A 27,156-nucleotide genomic window follows, 5' to 3' on the forward strand; every position below is an offset into this window, starting at 1 on the left:
TAGTAATACTTTTATATTTTATGAAGCTACTTACTAGTCTAATGTAACTTGGTGAGTCTAAATGCAAGTCTTTATCATTTACTTTGGTATGCTAGTACTAAATTGTCTTGCTTAAGCTATGTATTAGCTCCTTAACTTGAGATTTCCTTGTGAATTATAAGATGCCATCAACTCACCATGAAATCTTAGCCTAAGTTTGGCTCTTAATTCCCATTTAGCTTGTGGCTGTGGACTTCTAACATATAAAACTACTGAAGTCTCTTTGGGTCAATTCTAATTCTAGATTTGACATGTCACTGGGGATCTACTACAGATTTTACAGGGAAGTCCTTTTATCCCTCTGCTTACATATACTGCTATACAGATTTTTAAAACAGTTATCTTTTCTCTTTTCTGTCCAGAAAATGACATTTCTTAGCTCACATCTCATTTCAATTCTGTTAACAAGGCTATAAATATCAATCTATAACAATAAATATTTATTATAAACATAAATATATATATAGATATAACTATAAATAAGGCTATAAATATCTTATTTATACCCTATTCATATCCTATTCATGTTTAATTTGTTACAGTTTGGATCATTAAAAGACACCTAACTAGTTAATTTGTACTCTTTGTCTACCCAAGTTGCTAAACTTGGTCCATAGTCAAACAAGTCAGCATGACCTAAGCCAGTAATTTTCTCAGTGTGTAATTCCAAATACAGGGTGGGTGGGTGACTGACAGGAAAAAATTATGGATCCGATTCTGATCTGATGAGGGTGTAATCTGACTTCAGTGCTGCTACAGATGGGAGATTCAATCCCATTTCTCTTTTCCATAACATGAATAAACATGCTGGGGCATATGTATCTTGTCAGGCTTGTCTAGTGCCCTGAATTACTTAAACAAATGTTTAACTGTGAGAATTCGCAGTGCCTCACCACTAGCATTGCTATGCTTGCTCATTTCCAGGAAAATCAAAGTATTAGTGGAGGAGGGCTTGCCTCTGCCTTATCTCCGCTCAGTTTGAATGGATATTGTCAGATTATAATTCTTGGCTCTATTAGTGGTGATACTTCGTACACACAATGTCATGAGTCAGAACTGGTTTTTACAGCTAGATGGTTTGTGGAGTGATATTTTCATTTGCTACATGGCAACCAGGCTTGAGACTTTGGGGAACAACTGTAATTCTGGGGTTTGCTGGGTTAAGAGAGAAGCTGCCTGGCCATTTCAAATTAGCCAATGAACCACCATGGCCAAAACAGCCTGCTTGACATACTTTACATTGGCTTCCATTTTATGCCAGGGTTTGCTAGCTTTTACAAACTGTATTTTATATAAAGCTTTAAGTATATCTGGCCTCAGTTCTGCCTCAGGCCATTTTCTTCAGCTCCTACTTGTGCAGCACTCAATGCTAAAGAAGTCTATTCTTCTGCTGTACCTTGGTAGTTCTGTAAGAATTTAGTAAGTTTAGCAGCAACCTCAATAAAGTGAGGAAATAGATGACTTCATTCATTTCACCTGGCTTAGATGAATGCACAAACAATATACAGCTTGAGAATTTTATTTTTCTTTTTTTAGGTCTTTTGAAACTACTTCTTGTGCTGCTCTGTTGTTTTGGTTTTGACCACCCACTCTAAAATAATCACTAAATTTATTTAGTGACAAATTCGTTAAATTGGGGTATGCTTTTAGTTCATGACAAATTATCTTAACCACTGTTGCTCAGCTCGCTAGTACATCTGCAAGGAAGAAAATTATCATCCTCGTTAAGGCTATTATCCAATAAATAGCTGTTCTGCAAAAACAGGCAAACAGTCCCATTACGAGACTTTAGCTTAGTTGTTTTAATAGCAGTGTCGGCCACTCCTGTGAGCCCTGGGTCTGAAAGCTCCTGCAGCAACCCACATAGCTGAGGAAAGTGTATTTTATTTGTTGTACCCCCCATAACAATAATGAAAGAACATTGCTTTACTACAGAAAGCAACGTGAGTCTATATTCTGTTCACCCTGCTATAAAACAGAAAGATTAGGGGGTTTGCATGAAATTGGTTTTCCTACTTTAGAAATCTATTTTTCTGTTTCTCCAGGTATTTGTTAGCCAAGCATGTCAAGCATTTCAAAGAAGTATTATTACAGAAAAGCCTGATTACAGTATTTCTGAAAATGAAGCAGCAGCCCTACAACAAAGAACCCTTTGCTAATTTCCAATACATTTCTGGGCTTGTCATCTTTCCAGATGTTATGCTCACAATAATTACTTTCACATACAGATAGTGTCATGGTGAACAAATTCAACAACACACATCACACCATGGAAAGGAAACAAGTATTTCCTTAAGGCACCAAAGAAAGTACCTTTTACAGGAAAAGCAATCACTGTCCTATTTGCAACATTCACATGGAGCTGAGAGGAGCTCAGTATGAAAATGTGAAACATTTGTGTTTTCATTCAGATCAGGAGCATACCCTTGAAGTAAAACTGATTGTCTCCATTTACTGTATTTTGATTTGCAATTTACTGTATTTCAGTATGCAACACGAAGCAACCTTGTGCATATCACACCAATGTGATTCCCTCTGTATAAAGCTGAACCAGAAGCACAAACTTAGAAGTGCTCCAAATAATGAGCATTTAGTCCACAGGGCCAAGCTACAGCTAGTCTAAAACAGACTTTCCAAATGCATATAGTGCATATATAGCCTACATGTCCTAGTCAATAAGCTGCATAGAAAACACTTTTTGTGAGTCTGCAACTACACTGGTCAGGAGTCAGATCTAAGTACTATAGTTAAATTTGACAGCTCTTCCATTTAACCTTCCTTTTATAAGTGTGGCAGTCCAGCACAGACAACCTCTCCACACATCAGCTACTTCAGAACACGCCTAAACCTTCTCACGTGAAAAAAAGCATCTCCTTACGCTAAGCAATTAGTAGCTGACTGATCCAAAAAACCTGTAACATCCCCGAAAAGCACGAATCTTATTGGCACACAGGATTTTCATAACTGTATTGTTATGAATTCATATAAATCTCTAATTTAAGGAAACAGGAAAGTTTTTCTCTAATTTAAGTCTATCTGCAAAACAAGAAGGGCTTCCTGGAGTTTACTATTGATTTCTATTTTTCTGGGGTGTTTTGCTTTTGACAATGATAAGCTTTGAAGAAAAATAAGACACATCCAGGCTGGCCTAGGGAGATTACTGCTGCAGGGTTTTTTTGTGCTCCACTTCATAATTTTTAAATTCCTTTTTTATATTTTTAAATCTCTCGCCATTTTTCATTTAAAAACAAAACAAACCCCACCAAAACCAAAACATGACAAATCCACAAAAAACTCAACAACAACAAAAAAACCCGTATGTTTTTCCCCCAATGGACAATGATTGTTTAAATCACCTGTCCCCTTGGTCCTAATTAGGCTTTATATTTACAAAGATGTATTTACACCCACATATGATTACCAATATTAATTCAAATCTCAACCTGAAAATGTGTAACAGTAACATACACGCCTCCACACTGGGAGCTCTGTAATAACCCAGACAAGAAGTAAGTTTCTGATAGAAAGTGCTGTTGTTCGTCAGAGTGCAGACTGACTAGAAAACTTAATGTACGTAAATTAGCCAATCTGAAAGCCGAATTAATTTCTGAGCATGTGCAGCATCCAAAACACAACAGAGGAATATAGACTTTTGTTCCAAGTATGGGACTCAACACAAAAACAACTGAAATAGACATAACAAACAGGATTCATTGTGAATTTTCCATCAGAATTATTTTCCACTTCCAGTGCCTTTGTTGCAAAATGTAAAAATTATGCAAAAATAGTATTAATTTGCTGCTAGGAAAATTGATAGGAAATTTCCTGTGTTAGGAAAATTAACACAGCAGCTGCCCCTCTACCTTCTTGGAAAAGGTAATGATTTCAGCTCTGCAGCTTTCCTTAGGAACTGTGGAGACAAGAGATTCTCTTGTGTTACCACACTAGAGACAGGCTACATAGTGTGTAAAGGGGTATCCAAGAAGGGCCAACCTTTGTCAGCCTTCCAAGTGGCAGTTGACATATTAAAACATTTTTATTGCAATTCTCCTGCAACAGAGCTTTGGAAACAATTCTTGTTTTCTGTGGAAAATACCGAGGTTTTACTTCTCATCCTCATCCAAAACAGATTATTTTCCAACCTACTGACACTTTTCTTGGAAGTTCAATTTTCCAGAATGCAAGATCCAAATTCCAGACCATGAGATCCATCCAAAATGACTCAGATTTCTATTTTTAGCCTGTACCTTTACCATACTTTGCATATTTGGATTTATGTCAATAATTTTCTTTTAAAGACACATTTTTGGTACAGTGGGAACTGGTCCAGAAAAAAGAATTTGCTCCAGGATGCAGAAACAAGCTTTTCTCTGAGTTATTATAGGTTTAGCACACAACAATATTCAACAAAAAAAAAATGTAATTGAGCAGAGGTACTCCCCATATATTGTTTGGCTTGGTTGGATTTTAGCATGGTTTATTTTGTCTGTTTTAACCTTGTGGTCTACTTTATCCATTTTTTTTTTTAAGGGAGAACTGGGATTTATGGACTTCCTCAAGCCCCTCTTTGTTCTTTCAGAATGAAGCGATGAATTACTGAATTAAATCCTTGCCCACTTCTCTTCCAATTTATCCTGTGTATCCTCCTCCAAGGTAGAGCACACTCACTGCTCTTCTGGAGCACCTTTTCAAGTTCAGTTTCCTACAAAAAGAGTCTGGTTCACGAGCTCCAAGAACCCAACATAAATTGAAGTGCAACACATGAGGACAACAGAGAAATGTGCCTCAGACGCACACTTGTTTTCTAAAACTAAATTGTAATGCACGATTATACAGGCAGTGGCAAGAGGAAAACTCTTCCAAAAAAGCATTTTAGAATACTGCAGTTAGGTCCTGTTCTGAACTACTTTCTTGGATGAAATTCTCTCTTGCAAAATCAAAAAAGTTATGGAAACTAGCTCTCTTCCTAACTCCTCCACCCAAGTGATGTTTTGAAACTTTGGCAAAAGCACCATAAAGCAGGCCAAAAAGAGAGTCTGAAGAACAACTATGAGGAATAAAAATTCACAATAAATCTTACTTCAAATAAATCAGGAGCAGGAAGTCTGCTGGATCCACTAGTGATCAGAATATAAAGGAGCCCTGACAGAAGACAGGGCCATTGCAGAGAAGCTAGAACTCTCTGCATCAGTGTTTGCAGAGACAGAAACTGTAGAAGATTCTACATGGAACATTTTTCTGTTTCTAGCTCAACCTTGAAGACATACAACTCCATAGGAAATATAACAAGAAGCTATAGTATCCTGAGTGGTCAAGTGAGGTGCATGGGGTTTGCTTTGTTCATTGTGTTTTCCAATAAAAGACATCAAATGAAGCTAGTAGGAGCCAGGTTCAAAGCAAGTAAAAGGAGACAGTTCTTCACACAAACATGAAACTCCTTCCCAAAGGATGTTGTGGGTGTTAAATTTTCCAAAGACTCAATGAGAATTGGACAGGTTAAAGAAGAAGAAATACTTTAAGGATTTTTAAGTACTGACATTATGTCCAGTCCAGGAAATTTCCTGAGCTGAAAATAGCTGAAGACCAACTTGTCCTGTCCCATTTTCCCCTGGCTTCTTCATCAGTCATAGCTGGAGTCAGAATATTGGGCGAGACATTTGATTTGACCAAGTACAAACATTTTTTATGTTTTCAGTAGATACTGTCAATTCATTTTTGTTTCTATCCTACATGTTATCTTTATATTTGGATCCATAAAAAAATGGGCAGGATTGCTAATCTCCTTTATTGCCATCTCATTTTAGCTCTGGGAATTATTCTTCCTATTTTAGCTAACACCATCATGACTTATATAAAGCATCTATGGCCCAATCCTGTAAGAGAGGGAGTTCTTCATTTCCATGAAACCAGCAGGAGCTGAGAACACTGACTATTTTAAAGGCTCCTGAACATGTGACAGTGAATGAAATTAAAGCATCCATTAAGAGCTGCACAGAAGTGCTTTTCTGTGTCTGGGCTCTAAAACCTACTGGGCTACGGAAGGGCTTTTACATACCATGGTGTTGTCAACATATGCCTGCTCAGTTTCATCCTGTTTTATTCTTATCTCTGGGGTTCTTTTAAGTTTAAGCTCTGTTTCCAAACAACTGTAGAGTAATTGAATTGTAAAGCATCAAATGAGCCTTTCTCTTGGAAGATAAACATCATGGCCTAAAGGTTAGGTCAAGAAAGAAATTCCTCTTTTAAAGAGAATGCTTCTTCCCACACAGAAACCAAAAGCAAAGGCTAGTTTGTATGATCCTGTATGTAGTTTCCATAAAAACTATGTGTTGTATCCTGTTTCAAGATGGGCCTGAACCACATCTTGGAGGTGAATCTCTCTGGATGTTTGACATATGGGACCTAGGCTGGATGGTGTAGTTTGAGACTGTTTTCATGTAACAATTTTATCCTCTATTTCTTTGTGCTAAAGCCCTACATTTATTGCTGAGCACTGCTGTTGATAGATGATAAAAGAAAACAATAAGCAAAACTTACAGATGGCAAATGATTACTGGGAATCGCTCAGAGCTGATGTAGTGCTTTAAACTTCACTTACATTTATTTCTGTTTCAGAAAAAACTCGTTCCTGCAAAAGGGTCTAGAATATGCAATTTGAAGGAGGAAAGTCAAACCCCAAAGCAGGCTAAGAAAAAAAAAGGTGACTACAAAACAGCATAAAAAAAGGGTCTGGGCCAATTCACAGCCATTTCTGCTGCAGCTCTTAAAATACTGGAGTGAGTTTTCTACTTCGCTCACTGCAAGCAGTTGACTTGGAAAGTCATATTGGAAAGTGAAAGCCTATTCTTCATAGAACTCTTTGTAGTACTGAAAGAATAAATGAACTTCTGATCTTTAGAAAATGTATGTGCCTTATATCTGGCCTGAAAATATATCAAAAGAAAAACAGAGGGGATTCTGGGAAAATGTCTGCAATACCTTTTCCCTAAAGCCAGTTTTAAATGTCAGGGTTTTTTTAGGCTACTGATCGTGCCACAGTACTTAAACAACAACAAGGCATGATGCTGGTTCTTTCCATTTTCTCCAAAGTTATTGAAGTGGTACTTCTGAAAGCAAAAATAAAAGAATTCTCCCTCAGAATATATGAGTTGAGCAACAAGAATCCAACCAGTAGATAATCATCTCCAGACAACAGAGGTAACGAAACCTGAAGATAATTATGAGGATTTTAAACAACCACTTTACCAGTTTTACACAACTCTTTGAGTTCATGTTGAACTTTTGTTCCATTCTAGTATGAACTGTATCATCAGTGGTTCCACTTTGGCCTGTTACACCTCAATTATCCTTCAGGACTTTCTCAAAAATGCAGAAAAACTGCATTTAAAAAAGGCCAATGGACTAACTAATAACTCCTTGCTTTCTTCAAAGCGTTTTCTCCATTGTGAATATCACATACTTAGGAAGCTCTACTCTGCGATCTATTTTTTATTCATCAAGAAGTTGTCTGAGTCTTGAACAAATCCAAATATGGTCTCCAGATAATGTTTGACACATGTTAAGATTTCTGCATTGTCCTGGAATGTAAGAAAAAAATGTATGATTGCACTGCCTTAATTAAAACTTGAATCCAAAAACTTGTTAAAAGCAACTCAGTTAAAAAAAAACTTTGCCAACATGTGCACTGCATTTTTAAGATAGTTTGCGCAGACATTTTTGGCGTTTAGAAGATGTTTATTACTGATACTGTTATTGTTGTTATCATCAACAACATGTTCACGTGCACAGGCATATTGCTGACTTGGATCTATCTATGTTGCCATACGATAAAAACATTATTTTCATTATCACATAGATTATCAGGAGCCCATCTAATGGGCCTATCTTCAGTGAACCAGTTCATTTCCATTCTTCACCCCCCATGAAAGTCCGTAACTGCTGACTGCAAGAAGCTCCTGTAAAAGCACACTAACACATGAAAACTTAGGACTTTATCCAGTCTTCGAATAGTATGCTTTTATTTTGTTTGTTCAGTCACCAAGATTCTTTTAAAATTATAGCAACTGAAGCAATGGGATCTCTAAGAAGTTCGAATTATATACAACATAGAAAATTCTTCCTTCTTTTTCACTGCATGTGATATTCATTTATGCCAAATAATATATGTGTTAGCAGTAAGTGTGTGACAGACAACTACTGACTACGTGTCTGTGAGGGGTGATCTAATCTCTGCTGTCTAATCTCCAAAGCATTTGGAGGACAGTGAACCTGCAATGTGTTAAGGGCATCGATATAATAAGGTTGGTTATATATAGCACTTCACACCAAAGAATTTCCAAAAAATTTCAAAAGGTGAATATTATTACCTATTGCTAGTCTAAGAATTCTAAACACTGTCAAAGATATTAAACACTCTTTCTCCCCCTAAACCTTTCTTCCTCTTCATCCAAGAAGCCTCCCCTACAGTCACTAAATCAAGTTATTATATATTTATACACCTAGCCTCTGGCTTAGCAATCTCCAGCAGGTCATTATTAACTGCTGACTTCAAAATTACGAGCAGTGCAGTGCTCAATGGGTTGGTCCGACATTTTTTTTAATATAAACCTGCCTTACCTGCTCTCTCTTCACCTCTGGCAAGCCAGCACTTCTATTGTTATTGTGCACGATGGTTGGAAAACACTTTCCTAATATTGGCATTTAGCCATGTAGCCTCCAGCTCAGTTTTACTGTCATCAAATCCAGCCTTCGGAGAGTTAAATCAATCCTCCTCCTCCTTTCTCCCCACATATGTCATCTTTTCTTACAAACCAGTGTTTGGCATTTTAATTATCTTCTGCTTCCTTACTATAAACACCTGTAAAGTAAGCCTTACCTGGCAATGAAAAGGGAGATAGATTGTCCTGTTCATTTTCCTCCTCTTGGTTCACCACAGGGATGTTCCCATTTTCAATATTCTCATGTCTCCTATTCTGAAGTGGTTTGCTTGAGCCATTGGCAGATTGGATTAACCGCTGACGCTGCACAGTGTCAAAGACAAAACTGCCATAGTTTGGAAAATATTGACTTTGTTAAATCTGGGCTTTGCTGTCTGTCCCGCTCCAGTCATGTGAGCTGTGATGCTTCTCCTTCCAATCAGCAACAAACGAATTTGTCTGTGGCCTACCTGTCTTCATCAGGCCAGTGTTGACTATCCACCTCAAAATTACTGGCGGAAGTTTTTCAGGCCATGATGGAGAAAGTTGTGATATCCTTCCTTCCACACCATATTTTAATGAGTGTGGCTATTCTGAAGCACTTCTCACTCAACAGTTCCCACTCAAACTAGCAATAGCACTATAATCTAGTGGTAACACTCAAGACATTTCTGCACTATTGGAGTTGGCTTATGAATGACTCATTACCGAGGATCTCTCCTGCTCAGATCCAACTCTCCTCTCTCCTTCTCATCCCCATTCCTTGAGGTGAATGTAAAGGTCCTACTAATAATTTCAAAAGCAAGACTAACCCTTGCTGCCCTTGTCTGAGCATATACTTTCATGAAGCTCTTAACTGTCCCCACAGACATGTGGAAGACTGCTACAGTTCCAATAAACAGTACAACAATTACAGGGATAGGTTTAAACGTCAGTATATTTTCCCAATAATACACTGGAGAACGTGAAATGTAAGAGTAATTTCCTACTTTTATTAAAAAATGTATTTTTAGTTTGTCAGATGAAATAATACAGGGTTGAAAAGCGTTCTCTTTTTCATGACAAATTGTTGTAGCTTCCTAAAAGTGTTCTGAAATGCCTTGAATTATAAAGTTAGTGCACAACATGCAAAAAAATCTGAAACTAGTATTAACATACTGTAGTTAAAAATAGAGAAAACTCATATCTGAATACTTTGCAAAACTTTGGCAGAGAATACGTAATAACATAGATCCAAATGGTCTGGTTTAAAGAATGATTTTTGCAGATGTTGAACGAGGAAGTATCAGCTCTCTGCGCACATATCCATTAAGAAAGAATTTTTTGCTGATCAGTGAATTGCCTTCGAAGCAGAACTTTTATGGAGTCAACTGCTGCTATATGCCCTTTCTGATCTTCTGCTCTTGACTGTATGCCACCAAGCTGACTTCCTAATGAACATTTCACTGTTTTACTGTTAAATTGAGCTTTCGTTACAAATATGTTAGTGCTGTTTTCTTTCACTGGGCTATTCACAATGCTGGGAGGACACATGAACTGTGTTATGACATTCAAATTCTAGGAACTTGCCAAAGCTTGTATTTCCTAAACTACTGAAATTATTTTATTTGTGAGAGTAAAAACCTCTCATATTTGACACTGTAGGGAGCAAAGGATAAATTCCTGCTTTCATAGAAGCCAAGGCTGGAAGGCCAAAAATTTCACCCCGGTACTTCATACACACTCAGAACTGTGTCACAGGGCCAGTCCTGTCACTTCAACTGCAGGGTACGAAACAAGCAATAACAATAAAGGTGGTGACAATACATCAAGTTAGAGATAACTGAAACTGTCTAGGGCAAATTCCCCTCATAAAAATATTTTGGTCCATTTTCATTTTGAGCTGAAGACTACAGAGCAGACTAAGAGGTAAGCAAATATCTGATGTGATCCTGAGGTCCTGCTAATACAAGAGCAGTTCTTAGAGATTTCTGGTTGCCCTGTTCCTTATTCCTTTCTTAGCCTGACCACTTTTGTAATGATCAAACCCAGTTCTTCTGCTGCAGATAAACCCCAAATGTGCTCACATACAGACACACACACTGAAATAAAACATCTTCTGGATGGGAAATAAGGAAGTCCCTTCTTGGTGACTGCCTTCCTGCTAAGACAGGCAGCATTGCCCACTTGGAATCCATCTTCAAACCTGCTGTGACATAGCTGCTAGAGAAAGACATTGCTCTAGCCCATCCATAGGAACATGGGAGAATTTGAATTCCAGAATAACTATGAACATGGCTCTTTAGCAATCCCTCTACCTTGTAGCAATTTATTCTTTTCTTAAAGAACGTACCTCGTTAATGATTAGTCGGCTTGCCATCCGCATTCTGGTGCGTGGTCCAAATTTATTTGTAATCATAATCCGTAATCCAGCTTCAGGGAACCGATATTTGGGGGGACTGGAACAGATGATCTCATCCACCATCACAACACTGTTTTTGCCATATTGCTGCATCCCCTTCACTAATGGTCACAATGGACAAAGTTAGTAGTGAATTGATCTTACCATGCTTCCCATCACCCAAAGTCATTCTTTTCACACTCGAGGGGAGTAATATTCAGTATCTCTAACATGACCAGATTTGAAACAATGAAAAAAAAAAAAGTTGTCAAGAACAAATGTATTAAGTAAGCCTTTGTTAATATAAAGGAACGTGTACAAAGGTTACAAGCTTTGTTCTACTGTGTTAAGAACACAGAGAAACAAACTTATATTGGGAATCAACATAAGTACAGGTAAGGACTGTCAGAGCTTAAAAACAAGCCAATATTCTCACAAATGCTAGACTATACACAGCAAGCAGAGCAAGGCTCAGCAGACAGGAGACATACCCATGTGGTGTTAGAAAGCAGTGTAGGAAATATGCATATGACTGTAATAAATATTGATTACTACATGGAAGAAAACCAACTAAAGCTCTTTGATGCTTGTTTTCTGTTTGCTTAGCTTCACCCTCCCACTCCCCTTTTGCATTAAGTTACTTACATTAAGAAGAAGAAGAGAATTTAGGAGGTAGAAGTGCAAGATAAATATTAGTGCATGGTTCCAGTCAGGAAGCAAAGGAAATCTAAGAAAACATTCAACTCGAAGGAATTAAAATGGACCTGTTCTAAACACTCAGAAATCTATATTGTTAGTTTTTTGCATTGTTACAGTGTGGAAGTATTTTTGTTTTTCAGGAAGAAGACTGGATCCATGCATGCATATAAATCACATCATACAACACAGGCTTTGCTGTCTCAAGCATCTTCTAACATTTGAAGTTGAAAAAATATATCCTTTCATTATCATTCAACAAGAAAAATCAAGCCTATAAATCACCAGTAAACAGCTATATCTTTTACCCTTTGGCACTAGAATGTCTTCCTTTATTTCACTACAATGAATTTTCAATGAGTACACTGGAGTTACCTGAAGTGTCATAAAGAGATCTTTGGTTTCATAAAGAAATATGTCCTATTCAAAAAATCCACTCTGTGGTTTTGTCTTGCAGGAGAATAGAACTAGTAGTAATTTTGCATTTGGTAAACATAAAGGAGCAGTTATCCTCCCTCCGCCCCAACATCTAAAACAAATTAACCTTGCTGAGTACTACAGCTGACAATGCAAATAAGAGCACATCCATTCCAATGACTCTTAGAGTGTAGCAGAATATCTGGAAGGAATATATAGCCAGACAATCTTCCTAGGAACCAATCCTCACAGAAGAGGTCCTCAACCACATTTTTTAACAAAGAAATGTTTGACAGCAATCCTGGTAAGGCAAAAAGGCCAGGTATCTTTTTAAGTTTCATCAGATTAACTGCTCTCAAGTGAGTTTCTCCAGCGAGGTCTCAAAATGCTTCTTTATCTTACAGTATCATGAAAAAACACCAAAGCACTGCATTTACTCTGGAATTATTTCTTATAGTACTAAGGAGACAGTGACCAAATATACTCTGCTTTGATGAAACACCACGATAAAATAACCTCAGCAGTGGTGTAGAATATATCACTATAAAAAAAACCCCAAAAGACAAAAAACCCAGAACAGCTGTTTTGAGTTACTGCAGCACATTGCTCTTATATTTTCCTAACAGTTCTTCCATCTCTCTCCCTATGCCCATAAACATACATACCTTGGCCCTATATAGTACAAACAGACTCCACCTAAAAATCACAGAAGTGGTTTTCACAAATGCGAGAGAGAAAAGCCTTTTTGGCCTCTCCTTTGTGATATTCCTTAGAAAAGTATCTTCTGAGAATGGCTTTTCCTTTTAACAAACTACCTAAACTTCCTGCTCACCATCACCAACAATCCTGTCCCTGTCAAAATCAACAGAAAACTTCTTGCTGACTTATAGTTGGCTCCTGATCAGGCCCTCAGAAACCCACTCTTTTCAGGAGCTGCTGGGTTTAAGCAGGAATCGAACCATGCCACCTGGTGGAAATCTGGGTCAACACAATAAAAGCCAAGGGCAGTGAGCCACATGCTTGTACTTCTAAAATAGAAGTATTATTTATAAAGTACAAATATTTTCCCTTTACCTGTGCATATAGAACTCGCCCTTCAAATTGACTTTATCCTATGGTGAAAAGCTCTCCTTTTTCTTCTTAAACTTGAGTAATGGAAGCTTTTATATTGTACCAGTAGAAGGTCTTGAACATAGTAAAACTTAGAAGCATGAGAGACCTGTGCAGCATGTGAATCCCTTTTATCTGCACCTTGAGCAACTGACTAAACATCCTTAGTAGGAAGAAAGCTCCTCACCCAAACCAATTGTTCTTTTTTTGGGAAGTAATCATTTTCCTCCTGTGGAAATCAGATTAAGATTAAACTTACACCTTAGTGAACCCAAGGGAGGTTTTTTGGCAGATCCCAAAACTTGCTAACCACTGGTTGGAGGTAAGGCAGACACCAGCTGTAGTTTCCTCAGGGCTACTAGCAGTGCTCCTGTTTCTGAAAGCTGCTGCTGGGAAAGTGCAGCTCAGCTTGTGAAGCCAGCCAAGTGTCAATTAACAGCAAGTCATTGATAGGTCATGGCATATTTTGACTCAAGAGGAGGGAGATGCAACAAGCAGCCATGTGATGGTTTTCTAGAACAGCTTCTTGACACATAAAGCACCGATCTACAAAGCAGCTAGGCTAACACTGCCATTCTCCTCCCCCACTCCTCACTCCAAAACCCTGTCACCTCCTTTTTTTTCTGTACTCTCTCATTGCAGATAGATTTGCCTTTGATGATAAAAATCTACACTCTCACACTTTGGACAATGGTCTCCCCAAAGCAGAGTGATAGGTGCTGGAAAAGGCAAAGGGAATGTGGCTGAAACTGCAGTCTCAGTGCATCTTTGAGGGAAATTAGAGAGGAAATCTGCTGTGGACAATTGCTAGTGGAGACATCATCTTCATAAGTCCAGGTTTTTATTAGTTTTCCTTCTCCTTTTTCTAAAAGTTCTGCATGTTCTTCACAAGCATTAAATAATCTTCTCATTTCCCAAAAAGGAAATAGGTGGACAGGCAAGCACTCTGCTATCACCACTTTACCACGCAGTGGCCAGATAGGAGAGCATGCAGGAAGATAACATCAGAACCCAACAAATACCTCAGAAATAAGACCCACTAATATCTGTGTTCTTTCACGGAATCGCCCTTATCCTGCGTCCCCATTTGAATACGTAACAACTGCCCTGGGAGGTATCCTCTGAACCTCGTATGTACGTACCTCCACATCCAAAGACTTCACTATATCATAGTCAATGTTCACAACAACTCATGGCAAAATGAGATTCAAGTATTTCAAAGACATCTTCATTGAATTATACTACAATGTCCTATAAGAAGCAATTTAAATCTCTATTAAACTATTATCTAAACACCATATCTGAGACCAGAGTATCAGTGTGCTGTCATTGCATAAATCTGTAGTGACAGTACCCACCTTCAAGCCTAAAGACTAAGAGCAGAAAAGAGTGGGATTCTCTGAGTCTGCTCTAAATTTCTATTTGCCACTATTTGTTATTACATGAGGACCTTTCCAAATGCTACCTATATTGTTGCTGAACCTCTTCGAATGGGAGATGTTTGCAAAGAACAAATCAATGAGAACTGACTTGTTAAGAGTAGCCCAAGAGCTCACTACATGATATGCGCTTTGAAAGGAATGATTTTGCTCTACAGATAAAAGAGCGAATGAAAGGTAAGAGAGATAAGACAATGGTAAAAACAGGCTTACAAAAAGCCAAAACAACCCAGGTATGTTTGCTTACCTTCAGAACAAGAAGCTGAATATCATCTTCTTCCCCTTTATGACAAAGACACAGACAGCAAAGAACCTGCATTTCTCAATTTTACATATGTGCTTGGCAATGTATGCAGAACTATTTAGGCATGAGAAAGCAAGCCTTCTGAGGATCTGAACTCAACACAATCCCCTCTTGCCCATTTATCTCCCTATGTCCCTTCCTTCAACACCCATGCCTCAGCTTCTAGTTCCAAACTAATTTTTGAAATGAAAATTACCTTCTTCCTGGCAAAGAAAAAAAAAAAAAAAAAAGGGGGATTTCTTTCACAGTGTTGTAGCTCATCAATGAACAGGAGACAAAAAGGGAGCAAAACTGCCAATGTGCAAAGCAGCTTGTTATCAGAATGTAGATATAAAAAACTAAATTAATTTTTGTTTGGGGTTTTGTTTTGTTTTTCCAGCTGGCAATCTGACTGTTGAATTATCAAATTAATCCAATAAAAATTCCTGCTTCTGATTGAATAGTAACACTGTTTTGATACACATTAAAGAAATAAAAAGAGTACCTTGTGACCTACTCTTTTTCAAAGTCCTGTCTGCTCAGCCTTACCTTTCCATAGCAATGGAATGGATGGGTCATCACAACTAGAGGCATAATATTTATTACCATCTTCAAGCTCATTGTTGACTGTGTCACCATTTCCAACATTCTTGCTTTTAAGGGTGAAGAAATTTTGCATCCTCACATTGTACCTGAAAGCGCAAATGAAAAGGTCTGGAAAAGCTGGATTGTTTCATTTCCTTGTCAAACTTTTAAGCATTTGAGAACAACTTATGCAAGCAAGCGGTAAAGCCTAGATGCACGTTCTCAGCAGGCAGACCAAGGACAAAACCACACAAAAAGAATGATGGTCAATTAAGACCTAAAGGGCCTACACAGGAGAAAAGCACTTACTTCATGATAAGTATGTAGAATGAATACATAATGATGAGTACAAGGCTTTCCCACCTCAGAGAGACAAAAAAAAAAGTGTTATAAGGCCATTAAACAGCTGTATGCTCTTCAAGTTTTATGTAGGGGTGTGAATTAAACATCTAGTACAAGTCACATTTGTATACACAGGATTCACATCATTAAGATTAGATGGTGTCTCAACAGAATGGGGGGGAAGCAGACTCTCAAGTTCCAATAAGCATGCAAATATGTAATGCATATATTTCAGAAATGTGCTACGCAGACTGAAACCACAGCTACCCTCTGAGGATAATAATGCCAAGGCCTTCTGTCATTTCAGCGCTGAAGCACAGGCCAGGCACTCAAGAGGACTCTTCTAGAAGATGCTTATGTTCTCCCACTAGGATCACACGCTGGACTGTTCTTTGGGACACCTAGCACCCCCATAAATATTAGCAGCCAGAATCAGCAGACCTTCACTTATCCTCTCTGCACACGTTAATCTTCAGACTTTAAATACAGCCTACTTACTTTGTTAATGTTTCCAGGTTCTTACATTTTCTTTTAGTTTTCCCTGATCATCATAAAAAAATATAACCAAAGAAAATACATATGATTTTCTAGGTGTCAAATCCAGCTCATATTCCCAGCATGTATGAATGAAAGCTAATTACACGGCAACTCTATTTACTGATCAGTCCCATGGCAAAGATGGTACTGTAGGGAATAATTTACACAACTTACCACTCTATTTTCTCATCATATATGAACTAGAAGAAGGGAAAAAAAAAATAAAAGGAAACACATAAATTGAGCATTTCTCTGATCTATCTTGAAAACCAGTCAAATTTATTTAATAAATATCAGACATATCTAACCAGAAGCTACTTGAGTTTTGACCCTTTCTAACCGGAACTTTCACTGTATGGACTGTGCCCCTCACAAAGCACAAACCTTGTGAATAAGGCTTGGATCCCTCTCAGTGATTGTTATAAACACTATTGAGTAAGACAGTGTGAGCATGTGAAAGAGACAGATATGCACGAATGTACACAGAATACTGTGCTGTGTAAATAACAGCAAAGTCATGTATTCTGAGGAGACCTAGTTCTGAGTCCTTTTAACAGCTAGACTAGTTTTAGTAGAAAAGACAGTCATTTTACTTCTGCTTTTAGGCCAAGTGGTTATACACATTTTACTCCACTCTATGTAATTCCTGTAACTGAATGGCCAGCTAGTGATCCATATGTATTACAAACCAAACTAAGTGGATTCTTCCCCTTCTTGCCACCAAACCCAGTAAAGATGTGTTTGGTAACTACCACACTGTTCTACATGAACAAAGTGGTATCTCACCTGTGCTCCATTTAGAAAAATTTACCCAGAATCTGCGAAATAAAATTACTGTGCAGAAGCAACAAATAGCCACATTCCCTGTTCAAAATAGAGATGCAGCTCAAAACTTTTCACCTCCACAACAAGCAGTCCCCTAGGCCAGAAGAGAGCGCTAACCGCACTGACCAACACTGTGCCTGCTAGCCTGCAAGAACTTTACAGACTGTAGGTACAAAATGAATGGACATTGATGGACATGTATTCTGGGGGGTTGTATGAAATAGTCATATTTGGACCATATTGTGGAGCTGAGCTATCACTTCCAGATGTAACTAGAATTAGCTAGGAAAAGCATTGTTTACTAGTGTTTATCTATGGTTATTTGGCGAGACCTTCAAAAATTAAAGCAATGAAACACATTAATTGGTAAGAGAGCTACTTACAACTATAAGTACAATCACAGATATTGTGTAGTACACAGAGTCCCGGAACACAGCCCACTGCGTGAGACAAACCACCTGAAAAATATCATAGAATGGTTTGGGCTGGAAGGGACCTTAAAGACCATCTAGTTCCAACCTCCCTGCCATGGGCAGGGACACCTTCCACTAGACCAGGTTGCTTAAAGCCCCATCCAACCTGGCCTTGAACACTGTCAGGGATGAGGCAGCCTTGTATCATACCTTCAGCCAATAAAATATGCAATTTTAAAGACAAAACAAAGGCCTCTATCTTGCAATCACTTAGGCGTGTGAGCAGAATTATTATTAGCAGTGATTCTGGAACCAATCACAGTTTCATGATAAGAGAAGACATATCAGTCTGTTAAGACAATAGAACTATAATAATCACTAGTAATAAAAATCACAGAGAAACTTTCATTAATGAAATACATTTTTTACTAATGATATTTTAATTGGTCATAATTTCAATTGTAAAATAGAATTCATTGTAGTGAAGTAAATCAATGGTTCCCACTTCATCGTATTTGTGGATATATTGGACTTAATTCCTGAAAAAATATGATACACAGTCTAACCATCTACTGAGTAGATGGAGCAAATCTTGTGTCCTAGAATCTTTGATCCCCATCAGTACGAGAAAGGATCAGCAGATGCCACTGATCAGCTGACTGTGAACACAGTATTGTACAAGGAGGAGCCAGTTTCCTAGGTCTGCTACATGTTCAGAGTGCTGAAACTACAGCTGAACTTTTTGGAAACGCTATTTGTAACATTTGACAGTTTTCACAATGCCAGTTTATTTTTGGCTTTGACTAACACTCCTTTCTTTGGTTGTTTGGGGTTTTTTGTTTGTTTGTTTATTGGGTTGTGGGTTTTGGTTTTTGTTTGGTTTTGTTTTGTTTTTCTTGTTGTTTGGGGGTTATTGTTGTTGTTCTTATTTTGGGGGGCTGTTGTTTATTTGTGGGGTTTTTTTGTTTTGTTTTAATATTTGCTCATGGAAATCCCTAAATTGTAAGCAATTAAACTCCATAGAAGTAAGTGTCTTACTAACCTGTCCTGCAAACATTCCACAGACACCAACAATGCAGAGGATGTTGAAAACTGCTGAACCAACAATGGTCCCTACTCCTACATCTCCATGAGTGATAAACACACCTGCAGAGGGAACAAAACACGCATTATTACACAAGGTTCAATGAGGCCAAGTGCAAGGTCCTGCATCTGGGTCAGGGCAATCCCCAATATCAACACAGTCTGGGAGATGGGGGTACTGAGAGCAGCCCTGCAGAGAGAGACTTGGGGGTACTGGTGGATGAAAAACTGGACAGAAGTTGACAATGGCCAACCATATCCTGGGCTGCATCAAAAGAAGTGCAGCCAGCAGTTACAGGAAGATGATTCTGCCCCTGTACTCTGCTCTGGTGAGACCCCACCTGGAGTATTGCAACCAGCTCTGGAGTCCTCAGAACAGGGAAGACATGGACCTGTTGAGGCAGCTTCAGAGTAGGGCCACAAAAGTGATCAGCGGGATAGAACACCTCTCCTATGAAGAAAGGCTGAGAGAGCTGGGGTTGTTCAGCCTTGAGAAGAGAAGACAGGAGACCTTCTAGCAGCCCTTCCAGTACCCAAAGGAAGCCTACAGGAAAGCTGGAGAGGGACTTTTTACCAGGGTCTTTAGTGACAGGACAAGGAGTAATGGCATTAAAATAGGAAAGGGTAGATTTAGATCAGATATAAGGAAGAAAATATTCACTATAAGAGTGGTAAGGCACTGGAACAGGTTGCCTAGAGAAGCTGTGAAAGGCTTCTTTTGATGCAGTCCAGAATACACTTAGCCTTCTGGGCTGCAAACTCACACTGTTGGGTCACATTGAGCTTCTCATTAACCAACACTCACAAGACTTTCTCCTCAGGGCTGCTCTTAATCCATTCTCAAATATCTCAACTTCTCTCTCAGGGGCCTGCAACAAGTCTCTTCTTTTACTTCCTATGTTCAGAAACAACTATTCATCACTGTGTTTTGAGAGGAGCTTCACAGTTTCATGAGATATTTTGAGTAGTTAATTGTACCATGAACTGCAGACTAGCTGACAGCTGCAATTGCTGATTATAAATTGACAGAAGAATGATAGCACTTTTAGATACCTCTGCTTGATCTGCTGCTGCGTTTTTAACAGCAGATCTCATAAAAGCTAACGTGTGGGCTCCATACCTATAACAGACGCAAACAGTTCTGGAGTGGAGCTCCCAGCTGCCATGAATGTGGCTCCAGCAACATCTTCACTCAAATGCAGTTTCTGGAAGAAAAGCATTGGTAATTTCAGCACTGCTACTGTATTTACATTGCACAGTTCTAGAACTGCAAAGATAGAAGCTCTTCATTTTCTGGCCACAGTGCTGTTAAAGGATCAACAGTCACTATGATACAAATTAAGACACTGCCTCTGAGAAAGCAAAATATACTTCGGGCAAATAAAATGTTTATACCCTAACTCAGTGAAGTGTCAGACAACGTTACTTATATATAACTGAATAGCCAATTGTGGCTTACATGTAGCTTAGAGAAAAGCATCTCTGCAGATTCAAAAAGATTGTAAGCATCTCAAATTGGTCTCATTAACATTTGGAACTCTAAACACAATCATTCAAGAATTAAGGGCTTCTAAAATTTGCAAATAAAAATCCATAAGAGAAAAATATAACCTCTGAGTATAAATCTTAGAAACAGCAGGCCTGAATCTGGCTTCACTTCGCAACTGTGTTAATCAAAAGTGAGTCTGCTGACACAGACAAAATTAGTATAATTAGACACAGAGAGGCCTATGTACTGTAGACAGATCTATTTTTATGACAGCGTCTCTTAAGCTCTAATAGGATAGAAATAAGAGTTCTCAGACCAGCAGAAACCCGTGTAGCTCTACAAGTGGGCTGCATCAATTTAATACTGTCTGAAGATCTTCCCCTTGAACTATAAAGAAGGTGTTATGGAGGAGCTTTTTTCTTTTTGAGAGTCTCTAGACTCATCTTTGGTACCTCATTTTTGTTCCAAGGATCGAAAAGTGATTAGTGACAAAAAGAGTGATAGAAAAATCGTGGTTTTCAGGCAGTATGCAACATTTTCAGCTGACGAAAATGGCATCCTACAGAACATGACAAAACATAAACAAAAGCCCTTACTGCACCATTTGACCTACTACCAGTCATACTGTTGCAGGAGCTGAAACATAAGTGTTATCTGAATTCTTTTCAGCTGTTTTAATATTCAGCTGTTTTAATGTTCAATATTCATAAGAGGCAAAGATTTTACAAAGGATCAGTGACAACTTAATTGGTACAACCCAACTGCTACAACTTTAATATGGTGTATAAGGTGAATGCTGAAGACAGGAGACCTGAAAGGGAAAGAAAAGATCCCTCTTGAATATTTTACTATAATTGGTTGTCTCCCTTATTCTTCTATCTGTTCTACTGATAAGTGTAAGTACATAGCTGTGAGTAACACTAACAGGAATTTAGTACATATATCCATAGGAAAATAGGCTTTTTAACTAGCTACAGAAGTTTTTCAGAAAATGGTCACACACATTTTTGTTAAAAAGCAAAGGAGAAGAGATTTTCATTTTGCCCTCAGAAGGGAATTAAAATCTGTTTTGCACTTTGCATTCATTATGTAGTAGTTCACCAAAGCCTTACCTAACGCAACGTTTACAGGCCAAGTATAAACTCTACACTGTCCCAATCAACTCACTTAATTAGACTACTACATATAATTTTGTAAAGTCTTCTCAACAATTCAATAAAGGAATTACATTTATTTACTATTCTTTCCATATAAAATATGTATTCTCATTCCATGCCAAACCAAATACACACTTCTCTCATGCCTTCTCCCTTTACTCCACTTTATGCTAGGACCACATATGCTTGCTTTCTCCTTGCTGATACAATGGTAAATGTGCAATAAAATTTGCATAGCCAACACATTAATTTGTCTACGTATGATTTATTTTCACAAGTGACTTTTAAAACTAGGAACACATTAATAAACCGAACTCATCCATATGCCATATCCATCCTAGCTACATGCTTCAGGTATTTAAGAGTGGGTTTTGCCATCTGATTTCATTAAAACTTTCATTTTTTCTCCTTGAGTGTGGCCAGGGGGACCGATGTGCCCAGACCAAAGGATAATGTTTTGATGGAAAGCTGAAATAATTTGAAAAGTACCAAGGGCAAAAAGTTGACAGGACTGAACTCCAAACAACAATGGCACAAAATATTAGATTCTATAATATTGCCTAAATGAATTTCCAAAAGATGAATAAAGTTCTTTAACATACCTCACAAATTTTCTCTAAGGATGGAACAAAGAAGTCATCACATACTATAGCCAAAGCATAAAACATATAAAGAGCCTGTAAAAAAATAAATTCAGGAAATACTTCAGATTTTTCCCGTACATAAGAAGACGAAAGAAGGCAATGCTATATTTATTCACACTAGTAGAAATATATAGCTTCACTTTTTATTCCATTCCAAATAAAAATCCCTCTGCTGATCAATTTATGCCATAAAACCAGATTCTTGAATGTAAGATTAAGTTTAGAATAAGAATGTTTGCCAGACCCTTACAAAGTTACGTAGTCATCATCTGTATTTTCCATGAATTATCAGACCATGTAATTACACAGAAAGTAACACCATGTTTATTAACAATACCCAAGAAATAATCACACCTGGAAATAAATGGACCCTGATCATGGCTCACTGCACCAGACCTCTCAGGAATGATCCTGGTTCCCTGCACACATGATTGCCCACCATCTTCTGTGCCTGTATGTGCTATGCTCAAGCAGTGGGCCTAATCCTACTGTTGTCTAATAAACACAACTCCTTTTTACTTTACTTTCCCTGAGCTAGTAATGAAAAACCAGAGCTTGAAGGCCTTGTTTTGGGTTTTTTTCTACAATAAAATATAAAACTTCACACAACATCTTCTGTATTTCTTCAGGGTTTTTGTATTCTAATTGCAATTGCATCTTTTGTGCAGAGGCACAACAGGAAAGAAAGACCTGCATAATTTTGTTTAATAAATCACAGAATCATTTAGGTTGGAAAAGACCCTGAATATCACCAAGTCAAACCATTAACCTAACACCAAGTAGTCCACCATTAAACCATGTCCCCAAAACATATGTATAGACATACCAGAAATAATTAAATCAAAGTATTAGAAACATGCTGATATATACAGAGCTCTATTTACTAAGGTCACTAAAATAATTAACATCTTATTAACAAAGGGAAAACAAAAATTAAGCACAGTAGAGGAAAACTTACGGCAATGATATGAAGCAGAACTCCTCCTTGCTGCCGTTCTTTATTTGTAAATACATCTTCAGGAAATTCATTAATGGCTGAAAGAGAAATAAACATTTTTTTTTTTTTTTTAATGTTACAGCATCTATAAACAAGAGACTGAAAAATAAGGATGCATCTGTAGAAATATATGATCAAACATGAGGGTATTTTTCAATTTATTACGTTATAGCTTGCCACCTAAGAATCTCTTTTTTGCTCTGTCGAAAAAACAGAGAACTGATACTTAAGTGTTATTAATTACACCATTCATAGAATCATACAATGGTTTAGGTTGGAAGGGACATTTAAAGGTTACCTAGTCCACACCCCTTCCCACAACGAGCAGGGTCATCTTCAACTAGATCAGGTTGCTCGGAGCCCTGTTCAACCACCGTTTTCAGGGATGGTGCATCTACAGCCTCTGGGCAACCTGCTCCAGTATTTCACCACCCTCCTCATAAAAAATTTCTTCCTTATATCTAGTCTAAATCTACCCTCTTTTAGTTTAAAACCATCACCCCTTCTCACACTGCTACGGGGCCCATTAAGTCATAGAATACCAGTTTGGAAGGAACCTCAAGGATTATCTGGTCCAACCTTTCTTGGTAAAGCATGACCTAGACTAGATGTCCCAGCACCCTGTCCAGCTGAATCTTAAAAATCCTCCCCAGGATCCACCACTTCCCTGGGGAGATTACTGCAATGGCTGATTGTTCTCTTAATGTTCTCTGGAGAACATTAAGAAGGACGACAGAGCCCTGGGAGAGGTGGTTAGGGGCTCTGGAGCTCAGATAGTTTTTTCATCGATTCTCCAGGACAAAGGGGAGGACCTTAAAAAAGCTAGGCGCGTTTTGCAGGTTAATAAATGCTTAGAATGCTGGTGCCATAATCAGGGGTTTGGCTATTTAGAACATGGGGCTCCATTTGGGAGGCCAGATCTACTGGAGGCTGGTGCAGCTGGTCTGACAAAGAAGGGGAAGAGCTGTTTTGGTAGGAGGCTTGCCAGGCTGGTCAGGAAAGCTTTAAACTAGATGTGTTGGGGGAGGGGAGCATTGATCCATCCCAACATTCCTGGTCAGTTGCCAGCACCTGTAATAAGTGCTTGGAGCGATGTAGAGATGTTCCAGCTGCCCCAGCCATTGAGTCGGCTGCATTTGGAGCTCGGCTAAGGTGCCTCTATACAAACGCCCGTAGTATGGGGAACAAGCAAGAGGAATTAGAGATGTGTGCAAGGCTACGGGAATATGATGTCATTGGTATCACAGAAACATGGTGGGATGGCTCCTATGACTGGAATGTCGGAATGGAAAGTTACAGGCTGTTTAGAAAAGACAGGCCAGGCAGACGGGGAGGGGGTGTTGCTATCTATGTCAGTGATAGGCTAGAGAGTATGGAACTCTGTCTGGGGACGGGTGATGAGGTAACAGAGTGTTTGTGGGTCAGGATCAAAGGGAAAACAGCAATGGGAGACATTACAGTGGGGATCTGTTACAGGCTGCCTGATCAAGAGGACTCTGTGGATGAAGCGCTCTACAGACAGATAGGAGCAGCCTCACGCTTGCAGGCCCTTCGTCCTCATGGGGGACTTCAACCATCCTGACATTTGTTGGAGGGACGGTACGGCCTGGCACAAGCAATCCAGGAGGTTTCTCGATTGTGTGGAAGACAACTTCCTCTTTCAAGCAATAGAGGAGCCGACAAGGAGAGGTGCCATGCTTGACCTCGTGCTCACCAACAGGGAGGAACTGGTAGGAAATGTGACGCTTCAGGGCAGCCTTGGCTCTAGTGATCATGAGATGGTTGAGTTTGAGATCCTCAGGACAGTGAGAAGAGCATGCAGCAAGCTCACTGCCCTGGACTTCAAGAAAGCAGACTTTGGCCTCTTCAGGAACCTCCTTAGTAAGGTTTCATGGGATACAGTCCTAGAGGGCAGAGGGGGTCAAGACTGCTGGTCGATATTCAAGGATCACCTGCTACGTGCTCAAGAGTGTTGCATCCCGACTAGAAGAAAGTGCAGCAGGAGGGCCAAGAGACCTCCATGGATGGACAAGGAGCTGCTGAGGAAACTTAGAGGGAAAAAAGAAGCTTATAGAAGGTGGAAGCGAGGACAGGCAGCCTGGGAAGAATATAGGAGCATTGCCCGAGAAGCTAGGGACCAGGTTAGGAAAGCTAAGGCCCAGCTAGAATTAAGTTTGGCAAGGGATGTAAAAGATAACAGGAAAGGATTCTATAGATACGTAGCAAATAAAAGACAGACTAGGGACAATGTGGGCTATCTCCAGAAGCTATCAGCAGAACTGGCTACCATGGATTTGGAGAAGGCTGAGGTTCTTAATGACTTCTTTGCCTCAGTCTTCACCAGCAAATGCTCTGACCACACCACGAAAGTCTTGGAAAGCAAATGCAGGGACTGTGAGAATGAAGACCTTAGGCCCACTGTAGGAGAGGATCAGGTTCGAGACCATCTTAAGAACCTGAACGTGCACAAGTCCATGGGACCTGATGAAATCCATCCACGGGTCCTGAAGGAGTTGGCGAATGAAGTTGCTAAACCACTGTCCATCATATTCGAAAAATCCTGGCAGTCAGGTGAAGTTCCCGATGACTGGAAGAAGGGTAATATAACCCCCATTTTCAAGAAGGGGAAGGTGGAAGACCCAGGGAACTACAGACCAGTCAGCCTCACCTCTGTGCCTGGCAAAATCTTGGAACAGTTTCTCCTGGAAAACACGCTAAGGCACATGAAAAACAACGAGGTGGCTGGTGACAGCCAACATGGCTTCACTAAGGGGAAATCCTGCCTGACCAATTTGGTGGCCTTCTATGATGGAGCCACGGAACTGGTGGACAGGGGCAGAGCAGTTGACGTCATCTACCAGACTTGTGCAAAGCGTTCGACACTGTTCCGCATGACATCCTTGTCTCTAAATTGGAGAGACATCAATTTGATAGATGGACCACTCGATGGATAAAAAACTGGCTCGATGGCCGCACGCAAAGAGTTGTGGTAAATGGCTTGATGTCCCGTTGGAAACCTGTAATGAGTGGTGTCCCTCAGGGATCGGTGTTGGGACCAGTCCTGTTCAACATCTTTGTCGGCGACATGGACAGTGGGATTGAGTGCGCCCTCAGCAAGTTTGCCAACGACACCAAGCTGTGTGGTTCGGTTGATACGCTGGAGGGAAGGGATGCCATCCAGAGGGACCTTGACACGCTTGTGAGGTGGGCCGATGCCAACTTTATGAAGTTTAACCAAGCCAAGTGTAAGGTCCTACACCTGGGTTGGGGCAATCCCAGGCACTGCTACAGATTGGCAGAGAAGAGATTCAGAGCAGCCCTGCAGAAAAGGACTTGGGGGTGTTGGTTGACGAGAAGCTTAACATGAGCCAGCTTCAGTGTGTGCTCGCAGCCCAGAAAGCCAACCGTACCCTGGGCTGCATCAAAAGAAGCGTGACCAGCAGGTCAAAGGAGGTGATCCTGCCCCTCTACTCTGCTCTTGTGAGACCTCCCTTGGAGTACTGTGTACAGTTCTGGTGTCCTCAACATAAAAAGGACATGGAGCTGTTGGAGCGAGTCCAGAGGAGGGCCACGAGGATGATAGGAGGGCTGGAGCACCTCCCGTATGAAGACAGGCTGAGAGAGTTGGGGCTGTTCAGCCTGGAGAAGAGAAGGCTGCGTGGAGACCTCATAGCAGCCTTCCAGTATCTGAAGGGGGTCTACAAGGATGCTGGGGAGGGACTCTTTCTTAGGGACTGTAGTGGTAGGACAAGGGGTAATGGGTTCAAACTTAAACAGGGGAAGTTTAGATTAGATATAAGGAAGAAGTTCTTTACAGTGAGGGTGGTGAAGCACTGGAATGGGCTGCCCAGGGAGGTTGTGGATGCTCCATCCCTGGCGGTGTTCAACGCCAGGTTGGACAGAGCCTTGGACCACGTGGTTTAGGGCAAGGTGTCCCTGCCCATGGCAGGGGGGTTGGAACTAGATGATCTTAAGGTCCTTTCCAACCCTCACTATTCTATGATTCTATGATTCTATGATTGTG

General features: G+C 39.6%; 1 protein-coding gene across 1 annotated transcript in view; it reads right to left on the reverse strand.

Moving 5' to 3' along the window:
* The window catches only part of LOC115606378 (ras and Rab interactor 3-like), a 171,661-nt gene that overhangs the window by 84,676 nt on the left and 59,829 nt on the right, over window positions 1–27,156 (reverse strand). The window contains exons 3-12 of the mRNA XM_030482218.1: window positions 23,094–23,170; window positions 22,094–22,168; window positions 19,966–20,050; window positions 18,805–18,908; window positions 17,733–17,807; window positions 16,699–16,724; window positions 15,955–16,008; window positions 15,610–15,752; window positions 11,068–11,237; window positions 8,915–9,059 (exon numbers count right to left, since the gene is read on the reverse strand). Coding sequence (XP_030338078.1) covers window positions 8,915–9,059; window positions 11,068–11,237; window positions 15,610–15,752; window positions 15,955–16,008; window positions 16,699–16,724; window positions 17,733–17,807; window positions 18,805–18,908; window positions 19,966–20,050; window positions 22,094–22,168; window positions 23,094–23,170 — 954 coding nt within the window. The remainder of the gene's footprint in view (window positions 1–8,914; window positions 9,060–11,067; window positions 11,238–15,609; window positions 15,753–15,954; window positions 16,009–16,698; window positions 16,725–17,732; window positions 17,808–18,804; window positions 18,909–19,965; window positions 20,051–22,093; window positions 22,169–23,093; window positions 23,171–27,156) is intronic.

This window comes from Strigops habroptila, chromosome 4 (genome assembly GCF_004027225.2).
Source record: "Strigops habroptila isolate Jane chromosome 4, bStrHab1.2.pri, whole genome shotgun sequence".
Lineage (NCBI taxonomy): Eukaryota > Metazoa > Chordata > Aves > Psittaciformes > Psittacidae > Strigops > Strigops habroptila.